Source organism: Oreochromis aureus, linkage group 19, assembly GCF_013358895.1.
Source record: "Oreochromis aureus strain Israel breed Guangdong linkage group 19, ZZ_aureus, whole genome shotgun sequence".
NCBI classification, from domain to species: Eukaryota; Metazoa; Chordata; class Actinopteri; order Cichliformes; family Cichlidae; genus Oreochromis; species Oreochromis aureus.
Genome location: NC_052960.1, coordinates 24651221 through 24677423, shown reverse-complemented (window position 1 = coordinate 24677423; position 26203 = coordinate 24651221). Strand labels below are relative to the sequence as shown.

At 40.1% G+C, this 26203-nt stretch overlaps 1 protein-coding gene across 1 annotated transcript; it reads right to left on the bottom strand.

Moving 5' to 3' along the window:
- Positions 1-2305: 2305 nt before the first annotated feature.
- Positions 2306-24408, bottom strand: LOC116329021 (tumor necrosis factor alpha-induced protein 2-like). Its single transcript, XM_039603692.1, has 14 exons — positions 24289-24408; positions 23355-23574; positions 21493-21603; positions 11433-11525; positions 10283-10928; positions 9918-10029; positions 8630-8752; positions 7865-7959; positions 7657-7749; positions 7429-7552; positions 7208-7327; positions 6937-7092; positions 4958-5079; positions 2306-4620 (listed from the first exon to the last, which is right to left on the bottom strand). The coding sequence occupies exons 2-14, from the start codon at positions 23542-23544 to the stop codon at positions 4431-4433; spliced, it is 2175 nt and encodes a 724-aa protein (XP_039459626.1). The 5' UTR covers positions 23545-23574; positions 24289-24408; the 3' UTR covers positions 2306-4430.
- Between the last annotated feature and the right edge of the window lie 1795 nt (positions 24409-26203).

Here is a 26203-nt window from a genome sequence, read left to right as displayed (position 1 = left end):
TCTTCTGGTACAAATACAAGAATTGTGGAGGTAAACAGACGACACAGAGCTCTTAGTTCTCACTCCTGCTTTATTCCTCTTCTCCAACACATTTCCTCAACACTGGGTGTGAGTGGAGCCCTCTAGTGGTCCGCCACAGAATAAAGAATTATTCTATACTAACTTGCACAAACCAAGAAACAAACATAAATTACTGCAGAAATTCTGACTTTTTTCAGTGGATGTGTAATTTTTTTTCAAAGCAGTACCTCATATTATAGCATTACATTATAGTATAGTATTATTTACAAAACTGAGAAAAACGAATGGATAATATCAAAATTAAAACTTCACTATTTACTCAAAGGTTACATGTGAAACAATATTCCACCACATCAGAGTATTATTTATCCATGTTGCAACAAGACATCAGCAGTACTTCAGCAGTATCTAATACAGTAATAGAAGAATAGGAAACACTGAGCTGGCCCTGCACTTCCAGCAGAGTTATTATTATCCAGGGTCATCAGTGTTGTTTAGGTGTAAAGCCTGTGTGTCTGAGTCCACCATGACATAAAACTCTCATCTTGTCTCTTGTAAAAACACAGGGTTTACAACAAGGTGCAAACATGATGTTACACTGAAGAACAAGAAAGTCAGATTAGACTTTGCCAGAAAACATCTAATAGACTTCACACAGTTCTCAAAAAATTATATTTCAAAAGATGAAACCAAGATTAACTTGTACTAGAAACATGGGAAGAGAAAGTCAGGAGAGGGAGAGAAAAAGCTTGTGATCCATTTCACTACCACATTACCTGTGAAACATGGGGAAACAATGGGCCTCATTTACTAATATTTGCCTGGAAATATTTTTACCCTGCGCAGAAATTAAATGCAAAATCACATTTGTGAAATGTGCATGCCAACCTACTTTGTTGTCACCACGGTGCATATGTTAGTAAACCAGAAGCATTCAGAACAAACATGCACATTTCCTCGCTCCCATTTCTCTGTGTACGAAACTATGTTTACTTCCAAGTGAAGCAGAGCACAGGGTGATGATGTTTTAAGAGAGAAGCCTGCACCTCTAAACAACAAATAAGGAGAAAGTTTAACTGTACAAAATGGAATAACAGATAACACGTAAGTGATGATCTTTCAAAAATAATAAATAACTAAATAAAAAGCAACACTTAGGCAGATTATCATTTCCCCTGAGACACAACAAAAAATCTGAAAACTGGCTGCCAGTGTAACCCGACCACTGGTATTGATTTAGATGTGACTGCTGATAGTAGCAGCAGGAGGATTTCTGAGGTGTACATGGATACATGCACTTATTCAGCCAAATGCTGCAAAACTGACATGATAGACTTTTTGATGTGAATACATTTCTCAAGTGTGTTATCATGTTTCATTATCATCTGTCACTGTCCTGTCCTCTAGCTTTTGGTTCCTGTGACCCTCATGTTTAGTATAGGCTTAGTTCTGTCATGTTTATTTTCTTGCTCCTCATGCTGCCGTTTGTTACTCCTGTCTCTCTGCTTCATGTTTCCTCTGTTCCCAGGTCTGTCATGTTTCCACGTCTTAGTGTGTAGTCTGCGCCATTGTGAACTGTGTTGTGGAAGTTTTCCATTAAATAAAGCCTGCGGACTTTGCCGTGCTCCAGACACTTTTCAATTCTCCACGCAAGGCAGTCGTTTTTTCTTCCCAGTTTCCTAAACTCAAATTTCATTTCCCACACTAAACAGCCTTCCTCCATGTTCTCCCCTGCTCCTTCCACTGTGGTCTCATCTCATCCCCCTCCCCTTGCAGCAGTCCAGTGAGAGTCAGTTGTCTTTTCCACTGTGTCATCTTGCCATTTTGCTCCAAAAGTGGCAAATGTCCAACTCAGGCAGTCTTTTCAAAGGTCCATTCACACACAGTGAAGTTGCAGCTCATTGGAAATGCACATCCATCCATCCAGTCATGATGATGCCATTTTTCTCCTTGCTGCCGCTGTCATGCACAGCTGCTGCTGCTGGACCTTTTCTTCACTGCTCAGGATACTGCTGTCTCTTGACCTGCTGTGAGCTCTTGATATCCATCTCGTTGTTCTGGAACTGCATTTCTTGTCTTCAGGGAGAGATTCTTGGAGCTTGTTTTCTCAGGGTGACAAACACATGGAAGTTAAGCTGTAAAATAATTCAGCCAAAACTTGGCCTGAATGTTTCTTTTGGTGTTAACCTATAATTTTCTTCCGACTGCTGCACGTAGAAAATTGATCCAGGTCTGCTCTTCACCTGCAAGTGACACACTGAGACATTTTGATCATTCTTCTCACTGCTTAAAACAACACGTCTCCTCTCTCTGGTTCTGAACTCCCCTTTCTTAAAAACCCAGAGAGATTGTAGTTGTTCTACGTTGAAAAAACACCAAACCCTCTTCCTATTTTTATTGCTTATTTTCATCAACAATTCTGCTAATTTTGTGTGTGTGTGTGTCCACCCTAGGGGAGCTGGTGGCCTGCAGTACCACCACCTTCCGCTAGTTGGAGACGATTACTTTTACACACATTTCTACACTCCTCTCTTTTTTTTTTCCTTGTTTTTGTTCCCCATTTTCAACATTTTTAAACCCATTTTTCACTGTTTTTACACCCACACATCAACCTATTAACTCACTTGTTCAACATTTCTTTTCCTTTTCCCCCCAACTGTTCTTCTAACTTTCAACTGGTTCATGCTCAGGGAACCCTTTCTCACACAACCATTCTCTGCCATCTTACACAACATACTTTTACCCACAGTTCTTACCATACAGTCACGCACTGAGTTTTGTCTCTGGCTGCCCGGTGGAGCGCTTGTCGCAGCCGCCTCTCGAGCCGCTAATCCGACTCCGCTGACTGCCTTACTGGATCTAGATCCCATTTTACTACACGAGGCGTCCCCCGTGAGGTTCCTTGCCTTCTACGGACCAAGGAACGAACACCGCCACCCCCAGTCTCCTTTAAAGAAGTTAGGATCTTTTAGGAGACGCTAGGGATGTCACTCCGTGATTCTACACGAAGACTCCTTCGGAGCTCTTGCCCTGGAAGGTCGTAACATGTTCACCTTCTTGAGCTCCCCAAAGGTCGCAACATGCTCACCTCCTTGGCCAGACACAAAACTCTTGTGACTTGTTACAAGTTAGCTACAACTCACCCATCTGCAGGAGTCCCCTCAAAGTTGATGGTCTCGGTGGTGGCTAAAACATACGGCTCCGTGACTCCTCCGTTTCCTTTGCTTCAACAGCTGGTAGGACAAAGGTACCTTTTCCCTCAGGGGTGATCAGCCCGTCCACTGAACCATTGTTCAGCGACCACACGGACCATCCTGTTCGTGACGCCATTTTCTTGTGGAAGTTTTCCATTAAATAAAGCCTGCAGATGAGCGGTGAGCGGTAGCTAACATTCTTTAATCAAACACAAAGAACAGAAAACCAAGTTGGTGGAGAGCCTGCATGATCGCGGGGCAAACGGTCAGCAGAGTCTCACGAGCCTAACATGGCTCTCAGTTAAATACCTTCTTCAGGAACAAAAGGCAGTACACAGCTGTTTCACACCTTAAGGTTCACACTCCCTTACTTCCTCCCAGAGTCCTCTAAGAGACAAAAGATTCTTCCTGTGGAGTTGTCTGCTTGCCCCCAACTTCTTTACTAGACCCCCACCATTTGTCTTACTGTATGAGTGTGAGACATGTTAAAATCCAGTGGCACCAAGGCATTATACAATAAAATAATGTGATTAATACATAAGTAAAAGAAATTCCTATACAATCGTCTCATGTTTTCTATTTTACTTTGGCGAGTCTTGTGTCCTGTTTTCAGTGTTTTGTCACGTTGTCTTGTGTGTATATTTAGTGTGTTAACCTCTGTTCCTTGTCAGAGCGTCTGTATCACCCCCTGTTCATCTTTTCCTGCGTTCCTCTACCTGTGTTTCCAGTTTTCAGGTTTCCTCATTCTTTGTTTCAGGTTTCATGTTAGCTTCTCCCAGTCTAGGTTTTGTTAGTGTCCCTCGCTAGTGACTGTTCCCCTTGCTAGTTGCTTTTCTAGTGCTAATAAAGGCTCGTCTTCAATTTAAACATTCTCCTGCATCTATTTCTTGGGTCCACATCTCTCGTCTCCACACGGTTTGCCTCAAAAATCGTGACATCGTCTTTTAGAGACAAATCTAACATATTAAAAGATACAGAGTCATTAAATTCTAAAGTACTGTAGCATCATGCAAAGAGCACATTTCACAATACAACACAAAATGCAAAAATGCAGAGAGGAAAAGATTGTCTCCTGCAATCTGGTCACATGTGGACACACACAGTCTGATGTTTGTTATTAGCATAGTACCAGTAACATTTGAATCAGGCTTGTCCATGTCCAGCCACTTTGTACATCCTTACTGACAGACTGAAAGCACTAGAATTCAACTCATCTTATCCACGGCATGATGTTATACATGATGGAAATGAAGGGCTCATCACTTTAACATTGGAGAAAAACATCCGGGTTTCACCACCAGTATAGCTTTCTCTTAGTATGTCCAGCACAGTGGATGTGATGGTATTCATGTCGGCGTTAGAGAGGTTTGTTTTGAGTTTGAGCAGAGCCGAAACATGTTCTTCACTGTTGGTGACAGAAAGAAGAAAAGGTTATTAAAAAGAGGTCACTTAATGATTATGTTTATATGCTGTTTATCATTACAGAACCAGAGACTCTGAAATAAGACTATCAGTGGAAGCACGTCATAATAAATAAATAATGGGTCTGAGCACTTTGTCAGTTCACTGGTGTGTTAATAACTGATAACTGATGTTTTCAGCCAACTGAGATTGCATGAATATATATGTGCCATTAACCAACTGAGATGTTTGGCTCAGTCTACTTGCTGTTCCTCCTCAGCTATCGATGAAAAGTACATTGTTTTTGTATTAAAGTATATCTGAGTTAATTCAAAAGTTACCTGAGGTCAGGATAAGCAGATCCTAGTGAAACGATTTGCATCTGTATGGCAGGAATGTCTTGGAGTCTTAGCACTTCTGCAATCTTGGTCAGGATTTCCTTTAACCAGTCTTGTTTGGATCCCTGTAAAGACAAATCAGTGACATCAGTTTCCCAAAACTCTAATCAACAGCTGTGTCCCAAAACATAGGCTGCATCCTCGTGAGGCTGCATTTGTAGACCGATTAAGTTACAGCGACGCGACGAAGGCTTTCCCAATTCGTAGACTCCTCCGAATCCAGCCGACAAATGCGTCCTCGTTTTCCCCAGATTTGAAGGATGGGTCGGGTGTATATTTCGTGGCCCACCATATCCCAGAATTCATAGCGCGACCCAGCCAATTCCAGTTTCCAACAATGGCGGCAGCTGCTTAGCTTTAATATTACTCTTATTACTCTTTCTGGGTCACAAAATAAACTTTTAATGTAACTGTGTAAACTTCAAATATCTGCTTGGTTTATCAAGACATCGCATATTTGCAAAAGTGCTCCAACATTTTCGGAGACGTCTGTTATCCACCAGCTCGATAGCTAGCCGGAGGTTCGAGGGTCACTAGAGCCGGCGAGAGCAGCGAACTCCTGGCACATCATTTTCAGATCACCGCAGGCTTTCGCTACTCAGGTTAAACGTAATATATAAGTCACTTAGACAACCTAAAAATGTTATTGTTTGGCTTTTTTCAGTGTTTTATTTGTTCGTGAGTAAATAGGTTTGGCTGAGATTAAAGTTATTAGATTAGATCAGATAAAATAAAACTTTATTAATCCCTCGGGTGGGTTCCTCCTTGGTTTTCACACAGCTGAATAAACGTCAAACAGAAAACTGATTAAACAGAAGTGTGAGATGGTCGAAAATTTATGGCAGTGTTCTGTTATATTTTAGATAGCAAGGAGCAGATGGCTGAGTTTATTAAACTCCACCGAGACAGCGGTGGCTAGACCGTCCCATTTCACAGCCTCACACTTCCGGCATTCTTGGTCTTCGAAGGACCCGGCCCACATAGACCAAGAAGGCCAGGTCCTCCATAGGATGCGGCCTAGGTTTTGGGACACAGCTCTTTTAGCTGCTGTTTTTGGAATAATTATGTATTTCATGCCGGAGTTATTGCACTGGAATTTCCCAAGATCAATGATGTATTTGATACGTTCTTTCAGTTTTGTGAATATTGTCTTTATTTATGCACTATGTAGTCATCAACCAATGGTCAGATCTTCGATACATTTGTAACTACAGCTGGGGTCCAGTGGTCCTTTAATGGAGGGTTTTCCTTCATTTCTACCATGTTTAGCACTATGTAAAAAGTGGGGGGAAAATCTGCCAAGAAGAATTGGCAAAAATTTCAGTCTCTAGATGTGCAAAGCTGGTAGAGACTCACCGTAAAAGACTGGCAGCTGTAATTGCAGCAAAAGGTGGTTCTACAAAGTATTGACTCAGGGGGCTGAATAATTATGCACACCCCACTTTTCAGTTATTTATTTGTTAAAATTGTTTGGAATCATGTATGATTTTCGTTCCACTTCTCACGTGTACACCACTTTGTATTGGTCTTTCACCTGGAATTCCAATAAAATTGATTCATGTTTGTGGCTGTAATGTGACAAAATGTGGAAAAGTTCGAATACTTTTGCAAGCCACTTTATATAGAGACCATTGTGTCCATCATTTTCTATGGGTCACACTTTTGTTCTTAAGGAATGAGTCCATTGGTTTTCCATTGAGAGTATTTCTTCTATATCCAGGCTTGGAGGATCACATTTTAGCCAAGTCCTCTGAACGTCCTCTTCAATTTTACAAATCTTTTTAATCACATTATTTTTAATCAAAACTTTCAAACCAAATGTGAAATTGAGCTGATTCTTATTTTTATTTTTTCCAAAGCTCAGCAGAAATCTGATCACTTTTAGGTTGTGCAGTGTGCAGTTCAGTGAAGGTAAGTCTCACCATTTTGGCAAACAGCTCGTGCAGTTTCTCTGCATTTCCTTTCACAGTCTCGTAAGCCTTCTTCTGCTTTTTGTTGTTCTTTAATTTGATCTTTCCTTTCAGGAGCCTCCGGACATATTCTTCTGCCACTTCCTGGTAAAGCTGACCAATCAGCTCCTGAATTTAGCCCAAGTATATAAGTAATCAGAGCGCATCATAATCCTTTTACTAAAAAGTTGACAATGAAGGCAATAATGGCCATTCAATCCATTATAAAGTTTCCTCCTTTTACCTGGTAAGAGGACTGACTGGAACCCTGAAGTTCTCGAAGCTCTTCTTCAGTGCTATTCAGCAGCTTCTTAAATGTGTTCTTCTTCAGCCAGTCACTGGTTCCCACCTTCTGGTAGTGTGGCTGTGTGGGGAACAAATAACACATTTTTTAAAATCTTTGATTAAAACATATTAGGATTTAATCCAGAGGATCATTGATATCTGCAGTTGTAAAGAACTTACCTTGAGGATCTTGTGCACAGGAGTTAATAAATAAGTGTGGGCAGACTGTTTCATCTCAGTCAGGACCTGCAAACATTTTTCCCGCACATTCTCTGGGAACAGATCGTGCTCCACAAGGAAGTCCCTTTAGACAGACCACACAGGACACATCAGCTCACAGTGAAATATTCACCTGTTATGATGTAAAAATTATAATTTTATCTCCATCTAAGTGGATCAGAAACATACCTGAACTGTTTGACACAGCTGAGGTTTGCCTTTATGAAAGCTTTGCTGTGCGGTTTGTTCTGCCTTAAGATGTCTTCATGAAACTCTTTATACCTGCAGAAGATTAAAAACAGTTTTCACTTTTATTATCTTGTTTTTCCCAAACATAAAACTAAAATGTATTTTCAAATGACAATATTTAAAAGACAGCCTTGTGAAGCCTTGTTACCTCTGCATGAAGTCTGTCAGGTTGGATGTTATTTTCTGGGCCTTGTGCGGGTCTCTTACAGTTATATGTGCTGATGTCACGATGCCGTTGATAAACTGAAGACAAATGGATTGACAAATCAGTGGCAGTTTTAAGTTCCCAAAGCACTTTACACAGCAATGCACTTCCATCATTTTCAGATCCAGTTAAACTAACAGCAGGAACCAAACCCAGTGCTTTACAATGTTAGTGACTAACCCAAGTGATTAAGCTACAGAACCATGGGAGGGTTTGAAACTGTGACTCTGATCTGACAGTAAATGAGTTTCTATAAATGACCCAAACAAAAATGACGGTGCTTTCCTTGTTTTTTAATCTTTTTCTCAAAGTTTCTCAAAGTCTTTTTCAGTTTGGTTAATATGTGCAGCAGGCTGGAAAATATTTGTCGGCACTTCTAAAGTGTTCTACAGTGGATAACAGACTACAGAGTAGTCATTCTGCACATTTTGTTCTCCTATGATCAAAGCAATGTTATGTCATTATTTCACCACAACAATTTTATTTTAATTTTATTGCACAGTTCTGACATAGCAATGTATTCAAAGCCTCTCATCATGGTCAGTAATGGTCAACAATTAGAAGTCAACCAATCCAAGACTCACTGTAAGGATCCTTGAAGTTGGCCACCACAAATGACGCCTTTCATTTTATATTAATACATTTTTATAAAAGCACTGATTTCAGCCTCTTTTATATCAAGGTGTAGCAACTCTATGGCAACTTTACCTGGATGACATCATAGGCCACAGGACTGACGTAGCAACCATCATCTCTTGTCGGCTCCTTTCCTTGATCCCACTCTTTCTTCGCTTCATCCAATACTCGGTCAATATAAATCATCAGGTCGCTCTAAACACACAACAACACACAGCTGCCACTTTTAAACTGCTTTCATGTGTAAAGATTTAATTACTGACAGTGACAATTACATATAGAGATGGCACAATACCACTTTTTTATGTCCGATAATGATATCATAAATTTGGCTCTCTGCAGATACTGATATGAATCTGATCAAGTGTATTTTATCATCAATAAAACTGTTTTTTTAATGTCTTATAAGTTCATACTCAAGTTTTAAAAAACAAAAAACTAAAACTATGCTATTATACTTGTATGCAAAAAATACACTGCACCCAAAATATTTCACAGTTCAGCAATACTAATCTTTTTATTTAAACTTTTAGCAGAACTTTAAATCTAAGTATTTAAACTAATATTCAAAAAGTAATTTAAAATGCAATTTTATGCACATTTCAAAAACTCTTTGGTTCTGAAATAAAAGAAGTGCAATATCAAAATAATGTTTTATTCAACAACTAAAAAAACAAGTTGTATAATGGACCCTTTTATGCTTAAAGCTGAACATAAATAGACATCCAGAGTGGAAAGCAGTGCAAATAGATGCAAACACGGCTTCATGACACTCATCTTTTAAGCTGTTTGTATCACATTTAACCTGAGACTGAAATTTGTGTAATTTCTATACAAAATTTAAAACAAGTAAGACAAAAAAGTGTTTTCATAATTTCTTTTTTTTGAACCACGAAACTGTTTAGCTTGCAACACTGCTTTTTGATGAAATGCTGGTTTGGAAGCACATAGCGAGGCTCCAGATGCTCCAGATGCTCCAAATGTTTTCAGTGTGAAGTAACTCCAGACCGCTGACAAGTCTCGCACACAACAGCCGCTCTATCCAGTGACGCATACTGCTCCAACGTGCTGGGTTACGCCATGTCGCAAGTTTTGTGAGGTGCTTTTGTGATAGTTAATAGATTGGATTACATTTTTTATTTCTCTCCAATATCCGATCCAGTAATTTAGGTCAGGATTGGACCGATACTGATACTTTATATCGGATTGGTCCACCCCTAATTACATCTACAATATTATGTATAAAAAAAATATCTGTCAAAATCAGCAACTCTTTGATGCTGGACTTGCACATCTCACTTTAAGCCCTGCAATGTCCATACTGATTAACTGGATACACGCCTTAGACACACTGTGTTACCTGTTGTTTGCTGAGGTACTGCTCCTCCAGAGGTTTCAGTAACTCGTCAGGAAGCAGGTTTCCCAGCGCTTCAGTATTGATATTACTGGCCAGCTCAGGTTTTTCAAGGATTCTGGTACACAGAGCAGATAACACATGAGTTTCTATAAACAACCCATGTTGTGTTTAGTCTACAAAAATGACATTTTATTTTGCACATTAAGAAAACAAGAAATTAGCCATTACATTTGTATTATTATTCACTATGTGTAATTGTTCAGGTATTTATTCTTCAAGGATCAGTGAAGGACCTCACACTGACAGACATCATCATGTTTCGGCACAGAAAGATGCTACTTCAAACAATAATTGAACTGGTGGCTTACCCTGGATAAAACTCCTTCACCCATCGCAGGAGGAAACTGCAGTCCTTGTCATCCAGAACAAAGTCTGCAATCTTTTTGAGTCTTGCGCTGAAAGTTTGATGGTACTGTCTTGCATAAAAGTTACAGATGTCCATCTCTGGTGGGTAGCAGTTCTTCACCACCTCCACCACCCACTGCAGGTCCTCCTTCAGCTGCTTGCCCATGGACTGGATGTCTGCCTGGATCGAGGACTGGTTCTCCTGGTCACCAGTGGGGCTTGATGGGTTCTCCAAACGACTATACACTAATTCATGAAGCACTTTGTCATGGTGCTCCTTCCACTTCTTGGGCCTCCAGGCTGGTGGAGTCTGACATCTTTGTTTCCGCAGCTGGTCCTGCTCTTCCTCAAGGTTGATGGCTTTCACTGCTGATATCAAAGCAGACACCTCTTCCTCACTGCTGAGAGAAAGACTCTGCTGCACGGTCTGCTCTATACGCTTTTCAAGGGCTTCATAGTCTGCAGCAAGCTTTTTTACTGCTTCCTCGTGATCTTTCATTGCATCAGCCTCGGTTATCTCCCGAAACAGATCTTTCTCCCTGTCTATCAACAGTTGAGTGGCTTCGAACAGGTATTGTCTTTCAAGGTATTCCTCAAAAGTAGGAGTCACTGAACAAAACACAAAAACAAAGACAAATCTTTTTTTAATTATCAGTACTATTTTACAGATGAATCATCCAGGCTCTGTAAAACTGCTTTGATACTTTCTCAAGTTTTCAAGTCCTACATTTGAAACAGGGAAATATTTTTTCTAAGACAGGACGGGAGAAGAGTTTATAGCCATTAATATTTTTTGTTCCACAATTTTACTGTGGAAAATACTTTTCTTTATGTTTCCTACTGCAACTTTGGACCTCTGACTTTTATAACTATTTGAACACATGTCCAATGTTCCCGAATACATTTTTTTGGGGGGGGGGAAACAAAATAAACTGATCAAAAAAAGTTTCTCTTGATATTTATTACTAAACATTTAAACAAATCTTGCTAAACAGTGAAATGAATGCTGCAAGTGTACTATATACACATAATTAAAAGTAATAAAAATAATTATAATAAAACTTTTGTCAAGTATATTAAAATAACAAATAACAAAATATTCGTACTTCTTACCTTTTTCCTCAATCGAGGTGGCTTTATCTTCGCTCTTTTTCCATTTAAAATAAAAAGATTCTTTCATTCTCTTAACAGTGGACGTAGTGGGATCTGAAACAGAAAAGTACACAATTTAATGTAGTTTCAATAACAGACTGCAGGCATCATTTCTGGTCTTTTGTTTTCTCCCCTCTACACAGACAAGCTTCAGCAGTGCTTTTTGTTATGAACTCAGAGCCAAATAAATAGTTGTTGTATTTTTGTCCACTATAATGACCACTGCAGAGAACATTTTAATAAACATTTTACAGAGAAAAACTCATCTGCAAGTGTGCAAATTTTAATCACTTTGGTTTGTTCTCCTTGATGACTGCATAATCTTGAATATGAAAGCTGATAATGGGGGTTTTTTTAGGTTTTTTATAGTAAGAAGGAACGGGGTAACAATCCATGCATTAATGATGTGCATTTAGTTGTTAATATATGCTGGTCAGCCAGCCATCAAAAAGATCACCAAACTGTTTTTTGATGGTGTCCAAAGTGTCACACATAAATGAATACAAGCATTTAATAATATGGCCAATTTCACATGTGCTTTTATTGTAAAGAAACCAATTTTCTTGTGTCAGTGCTGTTACAGTCCAGGGTGTTACCCTGTGTTTTGTGTTTAATTTCTATTTCTTGATTATTGGTTATTCATGGTTTTGTTCTCTTAAGGTTGTTTGTTGTTCTGGCTTCTAGTTTAAGTCAGTGCCTGCCACACAGCACATCATGACAATTGCTTTGCTACTATGACTGAATATTTATATGTGGTTTACTCTATACAGGACATGGTTAAGATATCAATTTCATCCTGGAAATATTCTATAACTGCAGAAATTTGGCATTTTGCATACTTTAAATATGTTTTTAACGCCTGGATTATTGCCCAGGTTAAAAATGTTATTTGAAGGCATCAGATCAGGATTCAGGAAACAGACATGAGCAGATACTTCAGAATTCATATGAATCAGCATATGTCCTCATCTGCACCTCTCGTATGAGAAGCCTTAAGCCCCCCAAGCCTCAGTCCTTGGACCAGTTTTCTTTATATATATGGCACCCTTGGGCCATCTAATTAATTGCTTTAATGGACTTTCTTACCACTGCAATGCAGATGACACAGTTTTACTTTTATGTCAAGCCCAACAACATAAACAGCCTTTCCTGCCGCAGTGACTGCTTCTCTGCCAATACTAATTGGATGCAGTCAAATTTACTTCATCTCAATATCAGTAAAACTGAGGTTCTAGTACTTGGCCCAGGCAGTTTCTCTAAGGAGATGAGTCAGTACATCGGCCCCTTCACTAATGACTTCTAAAACTAAAAACCTTGGTATAAATTTTGACCAACACCTGAATTTTGAAACTCATATTCAATTCAATTCAATTTTATTTATATAGCGCCAAATCACAACAGAAGTCGCCTCAAGGCGCTTTATATTGTACAGTAGATCGCACAATAATACATACAGAGAAAAACCCAACAATCATATGACCCCCTATGAGCAAGCACTTTGGCGACAGTGGGAAGGAAAAACTCCCTTTTAACAGGAAGAAACCTTCGGCAGAACCAGGCTCAGGGAGGGGCGGGGCCATCTGCTCTGATTGGTAGGGGTGAGAGAAAGAAAACAGGATAAAGACATGCTGTGGAAGAGAGACAGAGATTAATAACAGATATGATTCGATGCAGAGAGGTCTATTAACACATAGTGAGTGAGAAAGGTGACTGGAAAGGAAAAACTCAGTGCATCATGGGAATCCCCGGCAGCCTACGTCTATTGCAGCATAACTAAGGGAGGATTCAGGGTCACCTGGTCCAGCCCTAACTATATGCTTTAGCAAAAAGGAAAGTTTTAAGCCTAATCTTGAAAGTAGAGATAGTGTCTGTCTCCCGAATCCAAACTGGAAGCTGGTTCCACAGAAGAGGGGCCTGAAAACTGAAGGCTCTGCCTCCCATTCTACTTTTAAATACTCTAGGAACAACAAGTAAGCCTGCAGAGCGAGAGCGAAGTGCTCTAATAGCGTGATATGGTACTACAAGGTCATGAAGATAAGATGGGGCCTGATTATTTAAGACCTTGTATGTGAGGAGCAGGATTTTGAATTCAATTCTAGATTTAACAGGAAGCCAATGAAGGGAAGCCAAAACAGGAGAAATATGCTCTCTCTTTCTAGTCCCTGTCAGGATGTGGGCTTCATAGATAATTGGCAAACCTTCTGGAGGAAACCTGGTCTTGTTAGGAGAGACGGCATCCATCCCACTTTGGATGGAGCAGCTCTCATTTCTAGAAATATGGACAAATTCATTAAACCCCCCAAAATATGACTATCCAGAGTTGGGACCAGGAAGCAGAGTTGCAGTCTTACACGCCTCTCTGCAGCTTCTCTCCTCCTGCTACCCCCAAAAACCCATCTCCATTGAGACTGTGTCAGCTCCCAAAAAGACAAAAACAAACTAAAAACCAGCAATAAACAACTTAAACATAAAAATCACAAAGAAAGAACAATACAGTATCCACATCTGAACCAAAGAGTAAAACAGTGAAATGTGGATTATTAAATATTAGGTCTCTCTCCTCCAAGTCTCTGTTAGTACATGACTTAATAATTGATCAACAAATCGATTTACTCTGCCTTACAGAAACCTGGTTGCAGCAGGATGAGTATGTTAGTTTAAATGAATCAACACCCCGAGTCATTCTAACTACCAGAAATCTCAAGCACAGGCCGAGGGGCGGTGTGGCAGCAATTTTTCACACCAGCCTATTAATTAACGAAAGACCAAGACAGACTTTTAATTCATTTGAAAGCCTGATGCTTAGCCTCGTCCACCCCAGCTGTAAAACTCAGAAACCAGTCTTACTTGTTATCATCTATCGTCCACCTGGGCCTTACACAGAGTTTCTCTCTGATTTCTCAGACTTTTATCTGATTTAGTGATCAGCTCAGATAAAATAATTATTGTGGGTGATTTTAACATCCATGTAGATGCTAAAAATGACAGCCTCAACATCGCATTTAATCTGTTACTAGACTCAATTTGCTTCTCTCAAAATGTAAAAGAACCCACCCACCACTTTAATCACACTCTAGATCTTGTTTTAACGTATGGCATAGAAACTGAATATTTAACAGTGTTTCCTGAAAACCCTCTGCTGTCTGATCATTTCCTGATAACATTTACATTTACAATAATTGATTACACAGCAGTGGAGAGTAGACTTTATCAAAGTAGATGTCTTTCTGAAAGTGCTGTAACTAAGTTTAAGAATATAATCCACCCACTGTTATCATCTTCAATGCCCTGTACCAACATAGAGCAGAGCAGCTATCTGAACGCTACTCCAACAGAGGTCGATTATCTTGTTAATAATTTTACCTCCTCACTACGCACGACTCTGGATACTGTAGCTCCTGTGAAAACTAAGGCCTCAAATCCAAAGTCCCTGACTCCGTGGTATAATTCTCAAACACGTAGCCTAAAGCAGATGACTCGTAAGCTGGAGAGGAAATGGCGTGTCACAAATTTAGAGGATCATCATTTAGCCTGGAGAAATAGTTTGCTGCTTTATAAGAAAGCCCTCCGCAAAGCCAGAACATCTTACTATTCGTCACTGATTGAAGAAAATAAGAACAACCCCAGGTTTCTCTTCAGCACTGTAGCCAGGCTGACAAAAAGTCAGAGCTCTACTGAGCCAACCATCCCTTTAACGTTAACTAGTAATGACTTCATGAACTTCTTCACAAATAAAATTTTTATCATTAGAGAAAAAATTACCAATAATCATCCCACAGATGTAATATTATCTACAGCTACTCTTAGTACCATCGATGTTAAGTTAGACTCTTTTTCTCCAATTGATCTTTCTGAGTTAACTTCAATAATTAATTCCTCCAAACCATCAACGTGTCTTTTAGACCCCATTCCTACAAAACTGCTCAAAGAAGTCCTGCCATTAATTAATTCTTCGATCTTAAATATGATCAACCTATCTCTAATAATCAGCTATGTACCACAGGCCTTCAAGCTGGCTGTAGTTAAACCTTTACTTAAAAAGCCATCTCTAGACCCAGCTGTCTTAGCTAATTATAGGCCAATCTCCAACCTTCCTTTCATATCAAAAATCCTTGAAAGAGTAGTTGTCAAACAGCTAACAGATCATCTGCAGAGGAATGGCTTATTTGAAGAGTTTCAGTCAGGTTTCAGAGCTCATCACAGCACAGAAACAGCTTTAGTGAAGGTTACAAATGATCTTCTTATGGCCTCTGACAGTGGACTCATCTCTGTGCTTGTCCTGCTAGACCTCAGTGCTGCGTTCGATACTGTTGACCATAATATCCTATTAGAGCGATTAGAACATGCTGTAGGTATTACAGGTACTGCACTGCAGTGGTTTGTATCATATCTATCTAATAGACTCCAATTTGTACATGTAAATGGAGAGTCCTCTTCAGACACTAAGGTCAATTATGGTGTTCCACAGGGTTCAGTGCTAGGACCAATTCTATTTACATTATACATGCTTCCCCTAGGCAACATCATTAGAAGACATAGCATAAATTTTCACTGCTATGCAGATGACACGCAGCTCTATCTATCCATGAAGCCAGGTAACACACACCAATTAGTTAAACTGCAGGAATGTCTTAAAGACATAAAGACCTGGATGGCCGCTAACTTTCTGCTTCTTAATTCAGATAAAACTGAGGTTATTGTACTCGGCCCTGAAAATCTTAGAAATATGGTATCTAAGCAGATTCTTACTCTGGATGGCATTACCTTGGCCTCCAGTAACACTGTGAGAAACCTTGAGTCATTTTTGACCAGGACATGTCCTTCAATGCACATATTAAACAAATATGTAAGACTGCTTTCTTCCATTTGCGCAACATCTCTAAAATTAGAAATATCCTGTCTCAGAGTGATGCTGAAAAACTAGTTCATGCATTTATTACTTCCAGGCTGGACTACTGTAATTCACTATTATCAGGAAGTCCTAAAACTCGCTGAGAAGCCTTCAGCTAATCCAAAATGCTGCAGCAAGAGTACTGACAGGGACTAGAAAGAGAGCATATTTCTCCTGTTTTGGCTTCCCTTCATTGGCTTCCTGTTAAATCCAGAATTGATTTCAAAATCCTGCTCCTCACATACAAAGTCTTAAATAATCAGGCCCCATCTTATCTTAATGACCTTGTAGTACCATATCACCCTATTAGAGCACTTCGCTCTTGCACTGCAGGCCTACTTGTTGTTCCTAGAGTATTTAAAAGTAGAATGGGAGGCAGAGCCTTCAGTTTTCAGGCCCCTCTTCTGTGGAACCAACTTCCAGTTTGGATTCGGGAGACAGACACTATCTCTACTTTCAAGATTAGGCTTAAAACTTTCCTTTTGCTAAAGCATATAGTTAGGGCTGGACCAGGTGACCCTGAATCCTCCCTTAGTTATGCTGCAATAGACGAGGCTGCGGGGATTCCCATGATGCATTGAGTTTTCCCTTCCAGTCACCTTTCTCACTCACTATGTGCTAATAGACCTCTCTGCATCGAATCATATCTGTTATTAATCTCTGTCTCTCTTCCACAGCATGTCTTTCATCCTGTTTTCCTTCTTTTCACCCCAACCGGTTCGCAGCAGATGGCCGCCCCTCCCTGAGCCTGGTTCTGCCGGAGGTTTCTTCCTGTTAAAGGGAGTTTTTCCTTCCCACTGTCGCCAAAGTGCTTGCTCATAGGGGTCATATGATTGTTGGTTTTTTTTTTTTTTTTTTTTTTTTTTTTTTTTTAAACCTGTCCCGTTTGGTTCTTTTGCCATCAGAATTATTGTCTAAAAGGCGAAGAAAGATGCCCAACGGATTTACTTTACCAAATGGACCATCCCAGCCTTGCCGTAATGGTCCATTTGATTCACCTTTTATTGTTTATTTTATTTTGACTTGCTGAATACGGGACAGACTTGACTGGTGGAAAGAAAGGGGAGAAAGAAAGAGGGAAAGAAAAACAGCTGAGAAGAGGGACGGGGGAGAAGGGCAAAAACCAAAAACCAACAGAATAAGCAGACAAAAAATACATATATCGATCACCTGGATCACCTGTTGAGAGAAAAAAAAAGAAAACAAGCAGAAGAAAACGAGAGTAATAAACAACATCACAATGATATATGGGAATATGACAGTAAATACTAAATATTAAACATTATTGTGCAGCACGTAGGATCGACAGCGCACAGTGTGCTTTGAGGTAGGAGCCAAAAAGGGTGTAGTTTGTGTGTGTGATCACCCGTGTGTGCACCTGTGAGCATGAACGCGCTTGTTTTTAAAAGGTTCCTTCATGTAATGATCTGCTAGAGGGTGTGGGGCCACTGCCCCGTCCTCCAGGGCATGAAGCAGGTATGGAGGAGATCAAAACTCCAGACATCCAGAGGCCCCCAGAACACAAGAGACCAAGGAAGACCAACAGAGGGCAGCAGCGCCACTATCCCAGAAAGAGCTGAGGAGAGTCCCAGATGAGGGGTCACTCAGCAGCCGCTGAGCAGAAGCCGGGGGTTGCAGTGGCGTGCCCGTGAGCTCCGCCGGCAGCCAGCTGTGCCTGAGTGACCGAGCCCGGGCTGAGAGGCCGAGGGCACCCCATCCCCAGTGGCCCGAGCGAGCCCCAGGCTCCAGGCCCCGATAAGCAGCCGCCAAGGAGTGAGCGGTGGGTACCTGGGCGCCCACCCCGGACACAAAGAACCACCAACGCACCGATGTCTGAGGGCGTCTGCCACCGGCAGGGGAAGTGGTGGGGAGATGGGCCTCCAAACCTTGGAGGGCCTGAGATGTCCCCAGAGAGGTGGCGTCTGATACCCAACCTGACATAAAGACACAGACAAACAGGCACACACAGATACAAACATCTATTCCCACCCTCATGCTCTCATATACAATTACTCAACACTCACCCAACGTGGAGACGGACATAAAGAGACGCTGTACACACAATCACACTCCCCAAGCGTACTCTAAGCCCCGGGTCTAGGTACCCTTGCCCCTGGAGGGGGAAACTGCGCCCAGACCCAGGTGAGGTGTTGGGTTTTTCTCTGTATTTATTATTGTGCTATCTACTGTACAATATAAAGCGCCTTGAGGCGACTTTTGTTGTGATTTGGCGCTATATAAATAAAATTGAATTGAATTGAATTGAACTCTTGCTGCAGCATTTTGGATTAGCTGAAGACTTTTCAGCGAGTTTTTAGGACATCCTGATAATAAAGAATTACAGTAGTCCAGCCTGGAAGTAATAAATGCATGAACTAGTTTTTCAGCGTCACTCTGAGACAGGATATTTCTAATTTTAGAGATGTTGCGCAAATGGAAGAAAGCAGTCTTACATATTTGTTTAATATGTGCGTTGAAGGACATGTCCTGGTCAAAAATGACTCCAAGGTTCCTCACAGTGTTACTGGAGGCCAAGGTAATGCCATCCAGAGTAAGAATCTGGTTAGATACCATATTTCTAAGATTTTCAGGGCCGAGTACAATAACCTCAGTTTTATCTGAATTAAGAAGCAGAAAGTTAGCGGCCATCCAGGTCTTTATGTCTTTAAGGCATTCCTGCAGTTTAACTAATTGGTGTGTGTTACCTGGCTTCATGGATAGATAGAGCTGCGTGTCATCTGCATAGCAGTGAAAATTTATGCTATGTCTTCTAATGATGCAGCCTAGGGGAAGCATGTATAATGTAAATAGAATTGGTCCTAGCACTGAACCCTGTGGAACACCATAATTGACCTTAGTGGGTGAAGAGGACTCTCCATTTACATGTACAAATTGGAGTCTATTAGATAGATATGATACAAACCACTGCAGCGCAGTACCTGTAATACCTACAGCATGTTCTAATCGCTCTAATAGGATATTATGGTCAACAGTATCGAACGCAGCACTGAGGTCTAGCAGGACAAGCACAGAGATGAGTCCACTGTCAGAGGCCATAAGAAGATCATTTGTAACCTTCACTAAAGCTGTTTCTGTGCTGTGATGAGCTCTGAAACCTGACTGAAACGCTTCAAATAAGCCATTCCTCTGCAGATGATCTGTTAGCTGTTTGACAACTACTCTTTCAAGGATTTTTGATATGAAAGGAAGGTTGGAGATTGGCCTATAATTAGCTAAGACAGCTGGGTCTAGAGATGGCTTTTTAACTTAAAAAAAAAACAACTCATATCTCAAAGCTCACCCAAATTTGTTTTCTTCACCTCAATATATTGCAAAATTCTGTTACTAACACAATGACAGGGCGCTGCTTATACAGCAGAGCTTCTGAAACCTGATCCCTGCAGCCGACCTTTCCGCCCCGTTGAAGAGGATCTTGTAACTGTCCCTCGCTCTGACTTTAAAACCAAAGATGATTGTGCTTTGGAGGTTGTTGCGCCCAAACTGTAGAATAATCTTCCTCACTCAATCAGGTCTGCTGACTCTGCTATTTTTTTTAATGACTCCTGAAAACTCAATTTTATAGATTAGGGTTACCTTAATCTTTTTCCTTTTAAATCCAGCCATAGCATATGGCCAAACATAATCAATGATCCTACAAACTGGCAATGTAGAGATTGCACTACATCTTCACTGTTCACTTGTCTAAGCAAGGGCTCCCTGGAGCGTCTGCAGATTGTCCAAAATGCTGCAGCAAGGCTTCTGACCAAAACATCTAAGTACTCTCATGTGACACCGTTGCTAATGCAGCTCAATTGGCTCCCTGTTGAGTCCCTTTTGTCATGTTCCTGGGTCTGTTGACCCAGCGTTTTAAGTTTTAGTTTATTTGGATGTTGTTTATGTTTAAGTTCATTAGATTAGCGAAGTTCATTTGGTTATTAGACTCCTTGTGTTTTCTTCCCCTGTATTTAAGTTTCCCTCACCCTTTGTCTTTCATGCTGCGTGTCTTATGTTATCAAGTTTGTATTATCATGTCTGTCTCATGTTTCCTGTTTTATTTTGAAGGAGTCGTGTGTTCTTTGTTCATTGTATTTAGTTTCACTTCCCTTGTCCTGTCATTAGGCTCGTGTCAGTCAGCTGTTCCTCCATGTGTTCCCACTTCCCCTAATCACCTCCTGTGTATTTAAGTCCTCTGTTTTCAGTGTGTCATTGTCAGGTCGTCTGTTGTCTGCGCCATGTTTCCCATGCCATGCTTCCAAGTTTCTTGCCTAGGTTTTTCTTATTGTTTGTTTAGATTTCCCAGTTTAGGTTTGTGTTAATTTTGCTTCAGTTTGCCTTGCCTTTTGTTTGTACCTTTTACCAGCCTCATTAAACGGCTCGCTTTTTGTTAACATTCAAGTTCTGTTCCCTGTTCCTTGGAGTCTGCGTTTTGGGTCCTTTTTTCAATTCATACAGTCTGCCCCTGCCAGACTGTGACACCTTTTAAGATTCTGGATCGGACCTTTAAAGCTCTTCATTGACAAGCACCAGCCTGCATCACTGAACAGCCCTATGTCCTTAGGAGGTCCCTGAGATCATATGATCAGGGCCTACTTGTTATTCAGCATACAAGGCTGAGAACAAAGGGTGCTAGAGTTTTTGCGACTGTGGCCCCCAGACTGTGGAACTCTCTTCCTCGGAGTTTAAGATCTGTGGACTCAGTGGTCTCTTTTAAAAAACAACTAAAAACACATCTTTTTAGAATTGCATTTTGTTAACTTTTGTCTGTTTCTGTTTTATACTTTGTTATCTCTTTGTGAAGGACTTTGTGATCTAGAAAGGTCCCATATAAATAAAATGTTATTTATTATTAGTAGTGCAGCACACAATGACAAAACGACCTGGCTAGTATGCACACAGTTCTAACCTCACCATCTCTGGAATGAATAGAAGCAATCAGACCTTGTCACTCAACATCAGATCTGGGCCGCAGTAATGCACTTGTTCAAATGCAACAAAGGCAGTTTGGAGCCAGATGCAACAATCTGATGGAAACCCTACAACTTGAGGTGGAGGCTTTTCTAGCAGTAAATTAGTGCCAATGGTTTCATTTGGCACGAGAAATGATCTAGGATTAAAGTTTAGAAGTTTCACCTGTGTTCGACCGTGTTAGTGTTCTGGATTTGTGAGAAGAAACATCTGACTCATCATCCTCTTTTTTCTGGTTGTTGTTCGGAGAGGTGGATGCAGAGCCATCATTCAGACCTGACAGAGAGGGAAGAAGAGCACATTAGTAAAACAGCTAAACTGACTCTTTAGTTTCAAAAACACATTTGTCTTTGTGGTGTCACAGGGACTCCAAACCAACTATCTGAAGTTTATTTTCCTTTACGTGGGTGTTTGTGTGTCCATTGCTTTGACATCGCTTTGTATTATGCAAACTGAAGAATGCAAAGTTTAAGTCATGTTGGAAACAGAGCAGGCTGGTACAGCACAGTGCCAGCACCTAAAAGTGAAACTGATCGGCAGAATCTTGAAAAACAGTCTGACCTCATTTCTAATCAGATGATGATTTAATCACATGACTTGTGGTAAATTATCTAATGTGTACAGCTTAAATGTATAACTATATCTTTGATAGAGGCTGAAAATCTTAGCATTGGAAATTAAACACTGGGTAAAATGTTGCAGTAGTGTCTCTATATTCCAGTATGATGTGTCTTATAAATGGAGCTTGCTTTTTCTGTATGGCATTATCAGTCCCCCATCACTGTGGAAGGATTTTGCCCCAGCCTTCTTTACAATGATGCTCTCTACAGGTCCTGCCACATGATTCAATTCAGGTTGAGCTCTGGACTTTTTCTGGGACAATTCAAGTCATTGATTCCTTGCTTTCTTTCACCATTCTGTTGTAGATTTGCTGCAGTGCATGAGATCATTGTCCTGTTGCATGGCGTACTTTTGGCCGAGAGATCGTCTCACATTTGACTGCAAAATATTTTGGTATACAGAGGAGTTCATGTGTCCTGTGGCTGACAAATAAGCCCAAGACCTCACCTCAAAGGGAAGGATAACAAGAACAAATGGCCAAAATCAGATAACCTGAAGCAGAGGACAGACCATTAAAGTGGCTTCTTCCACCCTCTTGCACAGGCTGAAAAGTCTTGCTGTAACACAAATTTTGATATGCTCCACTGCAAAAAGAATTGGACAATGCTTTATGTGTTTTTATTCTACAGGCTACACAAAAATCAGGGAAAACCCTGAGGAAAGCTTCTCTGCTTTCCTTCATTTAGCAAACAAACATAACAGACATATTATAACAAGTTTTATAAGTCTTTTTGTGTTTTGTTTGATGTTTTTTACCTCTGCTGAGGATATTATTAGGATTTTATGTGTGTCTGAAACTTTGTAGGTCTAGTGTGTCACAAGTCTAGTGTGCATTTTTTTTTCTTACTGCCAGTGTTTGTACTGACAATATAGAGGTATACAGGTATAAAGAGCATCTTAAGGAGACACAGGTGCACCAATCTGCAAAAAAATGGAACAATTTCACTACAATGTTCCTCAATGTGAAGTTGTAAAGACTTTGAATATCTCACCGTCTACAGTACATCATCAAAAGCTTTAAAGAATCAGGAAAAATCTTTTGCCGTGAGGCACCAGGCCAAAACTAATAGATCCCTGTGATTATCGGGCCCTTAGGGAGCGCTGCATTATAAACAGGTGTGATTCTGTCACAGGCACACTGTACGACATCAGGAACACTTCCTGAAATCACTGTTTGTGAACACAGTTCACCGTGATGTCCTGAAATGCAGCTCTGTGGCACAAAGAAGAAGCCAAATGTGAATATGATCGTCATTTAAAATAAAATGAGGCACGATGTAAAACTGTTGGTTGGTCAGATGAAACGTGGACGCTCAGTCCTCTGGACTAAACAAAAGAAAGACCATCTAGCTTGCCATCAGTGCTTATGTTTGACAGCAGATTTGATGAAGACCAAAGGTACTCACTGGGTGACGGAGGCTGTGGTGAAGCCGCAGAGTCTGAGTTCTTTGCAGTTGTATGTAATTTACGTAGGACATTGGATTCCTCGCCACCAGGTGACGGAGGATTCTTCCGCGTTTGACGCCGCAAGCTCCTTCTAAGCTTCTCAATCATGCTGTTCTTCTTGCTGAGGTTCTCGGTGGACTTGTCCATCATGTGTGACGTTTTATTTCATTATCTACCCAACTGTGAGAAAGAATACAAAAGAAGGAGGAGAACAGGAGCACAGATGTGCATGTTAAAATGTAGGCACTAAAAGTAAAGAGTAATAAATACTAAAATAAAGAAATGAAGTATTTGTATTTTGTTACCTCCTATCTCTGGATTTTAATAATAACTATAGTAATTTGTGAGAAAGTGTCTCAATGAATAAAATCCTGTACATTCACACCTACTTTAACCCCAACAGCACACTTATAGTATTTTATATAGAACAAGTTTATTCACAAACCAATTCACTGTGGCTTTCACCACGAACATCATAAAACTATATTACAGATAACATTTCATATAGATAGATTGGAGTAGAAAAACACAGAACATACTCTTGTTTGTAATTTGGCAGCATTTTCTCTCATCTCTTCGGTCCTTGACTTTGAAATACTGTTTATCTGCTATTGATCGTTTTTAAGGTCATTTGTCCACATTACTAAATATTTTAAAGACATGCTGCACACCATGATAAAATATACCCTGTTTTCAGCTAATAGCTCTTTGGGAATTACCTTGTTGGTACAAAACTGCTAGTTTATCGGTCGTGTAGTAATACTAAATATATATATAAATATATATTTTTAAAAGTCTTAATCAACAAACAAACTACAAAAAAATTAGATGCAGCTGAAGAGTTTAGTCCGTGTATAGCTAGTTAAGAGAGTACAGAAAAAAAGGTCTGCTTACCTCCGGTTTGACACAGGTAATAGAAAATCTCGCAGTTTCTTCTCGCTTCACCTACTTTCGATTTCTAGTTCAGGTCTGGCCAGTAATTGAGAGTGCGTGATCGCACGCGGGGGGAGGGAGTGAGGAGTTGATGAGCAGGCGCAAAAGAAAGCCTGTCACTTTCCCAGAAACGGCACATCGTTCAGCCATCCTGTCTAAACTTGTATGGGAATTCGGGCTCTTTTTAGAGAACTGGATCTTTCAGCTCGACTCACTAAAAGGAGTCGACTCTTTCGACTCCCAACCGGATCTTCAGGTTATTTTGTTGCTTTAATTAATTCATTATCAACAACAATATAAAATTATGCACAAAGGAATTACTAATGTAAAAAAAAAAACGTGATTTTATTTATATATGTTTATATATAAATATTTAAGGGGGTCCCTAGAGACAAAGCACATACAAACTCCAAAACACATTGCTAGCATTAACTGAACTTCCAAAACAGAGTTACCTGAATCATTTAAATTACACAATTGAAAGCAAATGTATATTGTTTGTGTATACATATATAGAGAGACATATATATATATATATATCCAAATAATTGTTTAAAAATCTTCATTTACCTGTTACTACCACACACCAAATCCGGTCATTGGTACTTCCTGGCTTGTGTAGCCACTAGGTGACAAAAGCTCAAAAAAAGCTCAAAATCCAACTCATTACATTTCAACTTTTAACTATTTAAATTTTCTGCTTTTTCATTTTAACCAAATTTAAAGTGAAACAACACAAAAGACTGCAAACCACAACACAATAAAATATGAATTAAAATATGCGAAGCAAAAAGAAGATGAACATTCTCTGTCATATAAGCCTGGGATGATTTTTTGGGAGAGTGTTTTCCTGCTTGGAATTGCATACATAGGATTCACTGCATGAATGAACTTTCTGAATCCTTTATCATCCGCAAATGAAAATAGTTGTGGATGATTACTTTACCTTTCTAATGTGATGATGTTGTCTCTTGTTGTTGTCCCTGCCTCTCTTTCCCTCCCGCTCTGTTCCTGTGCTATGAGTGTAACTACCGCCCCTCCCCCCTCTGCTCAATGCAAGCACAAGGCTCACGTGTGGAGTGAAGCAGAAAAAAGTGCGAGAGAGCGAGAGAGAGAGAGGGAGAAAGAAAGAAAAAAAACTGCAGCTCCCAACAAGGAGTCGGATCGAGTCGTTCACTTCAAAGACTCGGTTCTAAGATCCGTTTCGGTCACGACCAACACATTACTGCGAACCAGAGCACCCTGCAGGCTTGTTTTGTTTTCGTCGCATCGTTTCATGGTCAAATGTACACTTTACGGGTGATGAAACAAGCTCTCATATTGTACATAAAAGGACATCAATGAAGTAGAGCCTTACAGCATTCATAACTCTTTACCATTTATCATCAAGCACGTAGGAAATGTGCTGCGACCACTTTGTATACTGAGCTTTATTTACTTAAAAGACTAAAAATGGCGCAGCATTATTTCTGCTGCATACCTCTTGTCAGTGTTGCAGTGGGTGCTGAAGAATGAAATAATAGGTGTCAAAAATAGTTGAATCTCTCGAAACCAGTGTGTTGTACTTCTGAGACTTTTTCTTCTTTGCTGTTTTCTTAGAGATGTAAAGAAGGGAAACTGTGCAATATATCACAACAGGAGAAAATATAATAAATACCTGGTCACCACTGATATACATGCAGATAAATGTGCTCAAGTACTAATGAAATGAAATCCAGCGTGATCTCAGGCCACTAGAGGGCAATGCGTGCTATATTTGTTTCAGGCCAAAAACTATTCATTGAGTCTTTGTGCCTACATTTTTATGGCATATGAAAAATGGAGCAAAACTTCTGTGTTGTTTGTAAAACTGAGAAAAACTCATGAATATCTTCAA

Coding starts and splice junctions, on each gene's coding strand:
- LOC116329021 (XM_039603692.1), bottom strand. CDS start 23,544: ATGATGGACAAGTCCACCGAGAACCTCAGCAAGAAGAACAGCATGATT. Junction 7,960..8,629: donor TGGCCTATGATGTCATCCAG/GTAAAGTTGCCA, acceptor ATTTGTCTTCAG/TTTATCAACGGCATCGTGAC. Junction 7,750..7,864: donor CTGACAGACTTCATGCAGAG/GTAACAAGGCTT, acceptor AATCTTCTGCAG/GTATAAAGAGTTTCATGAAG.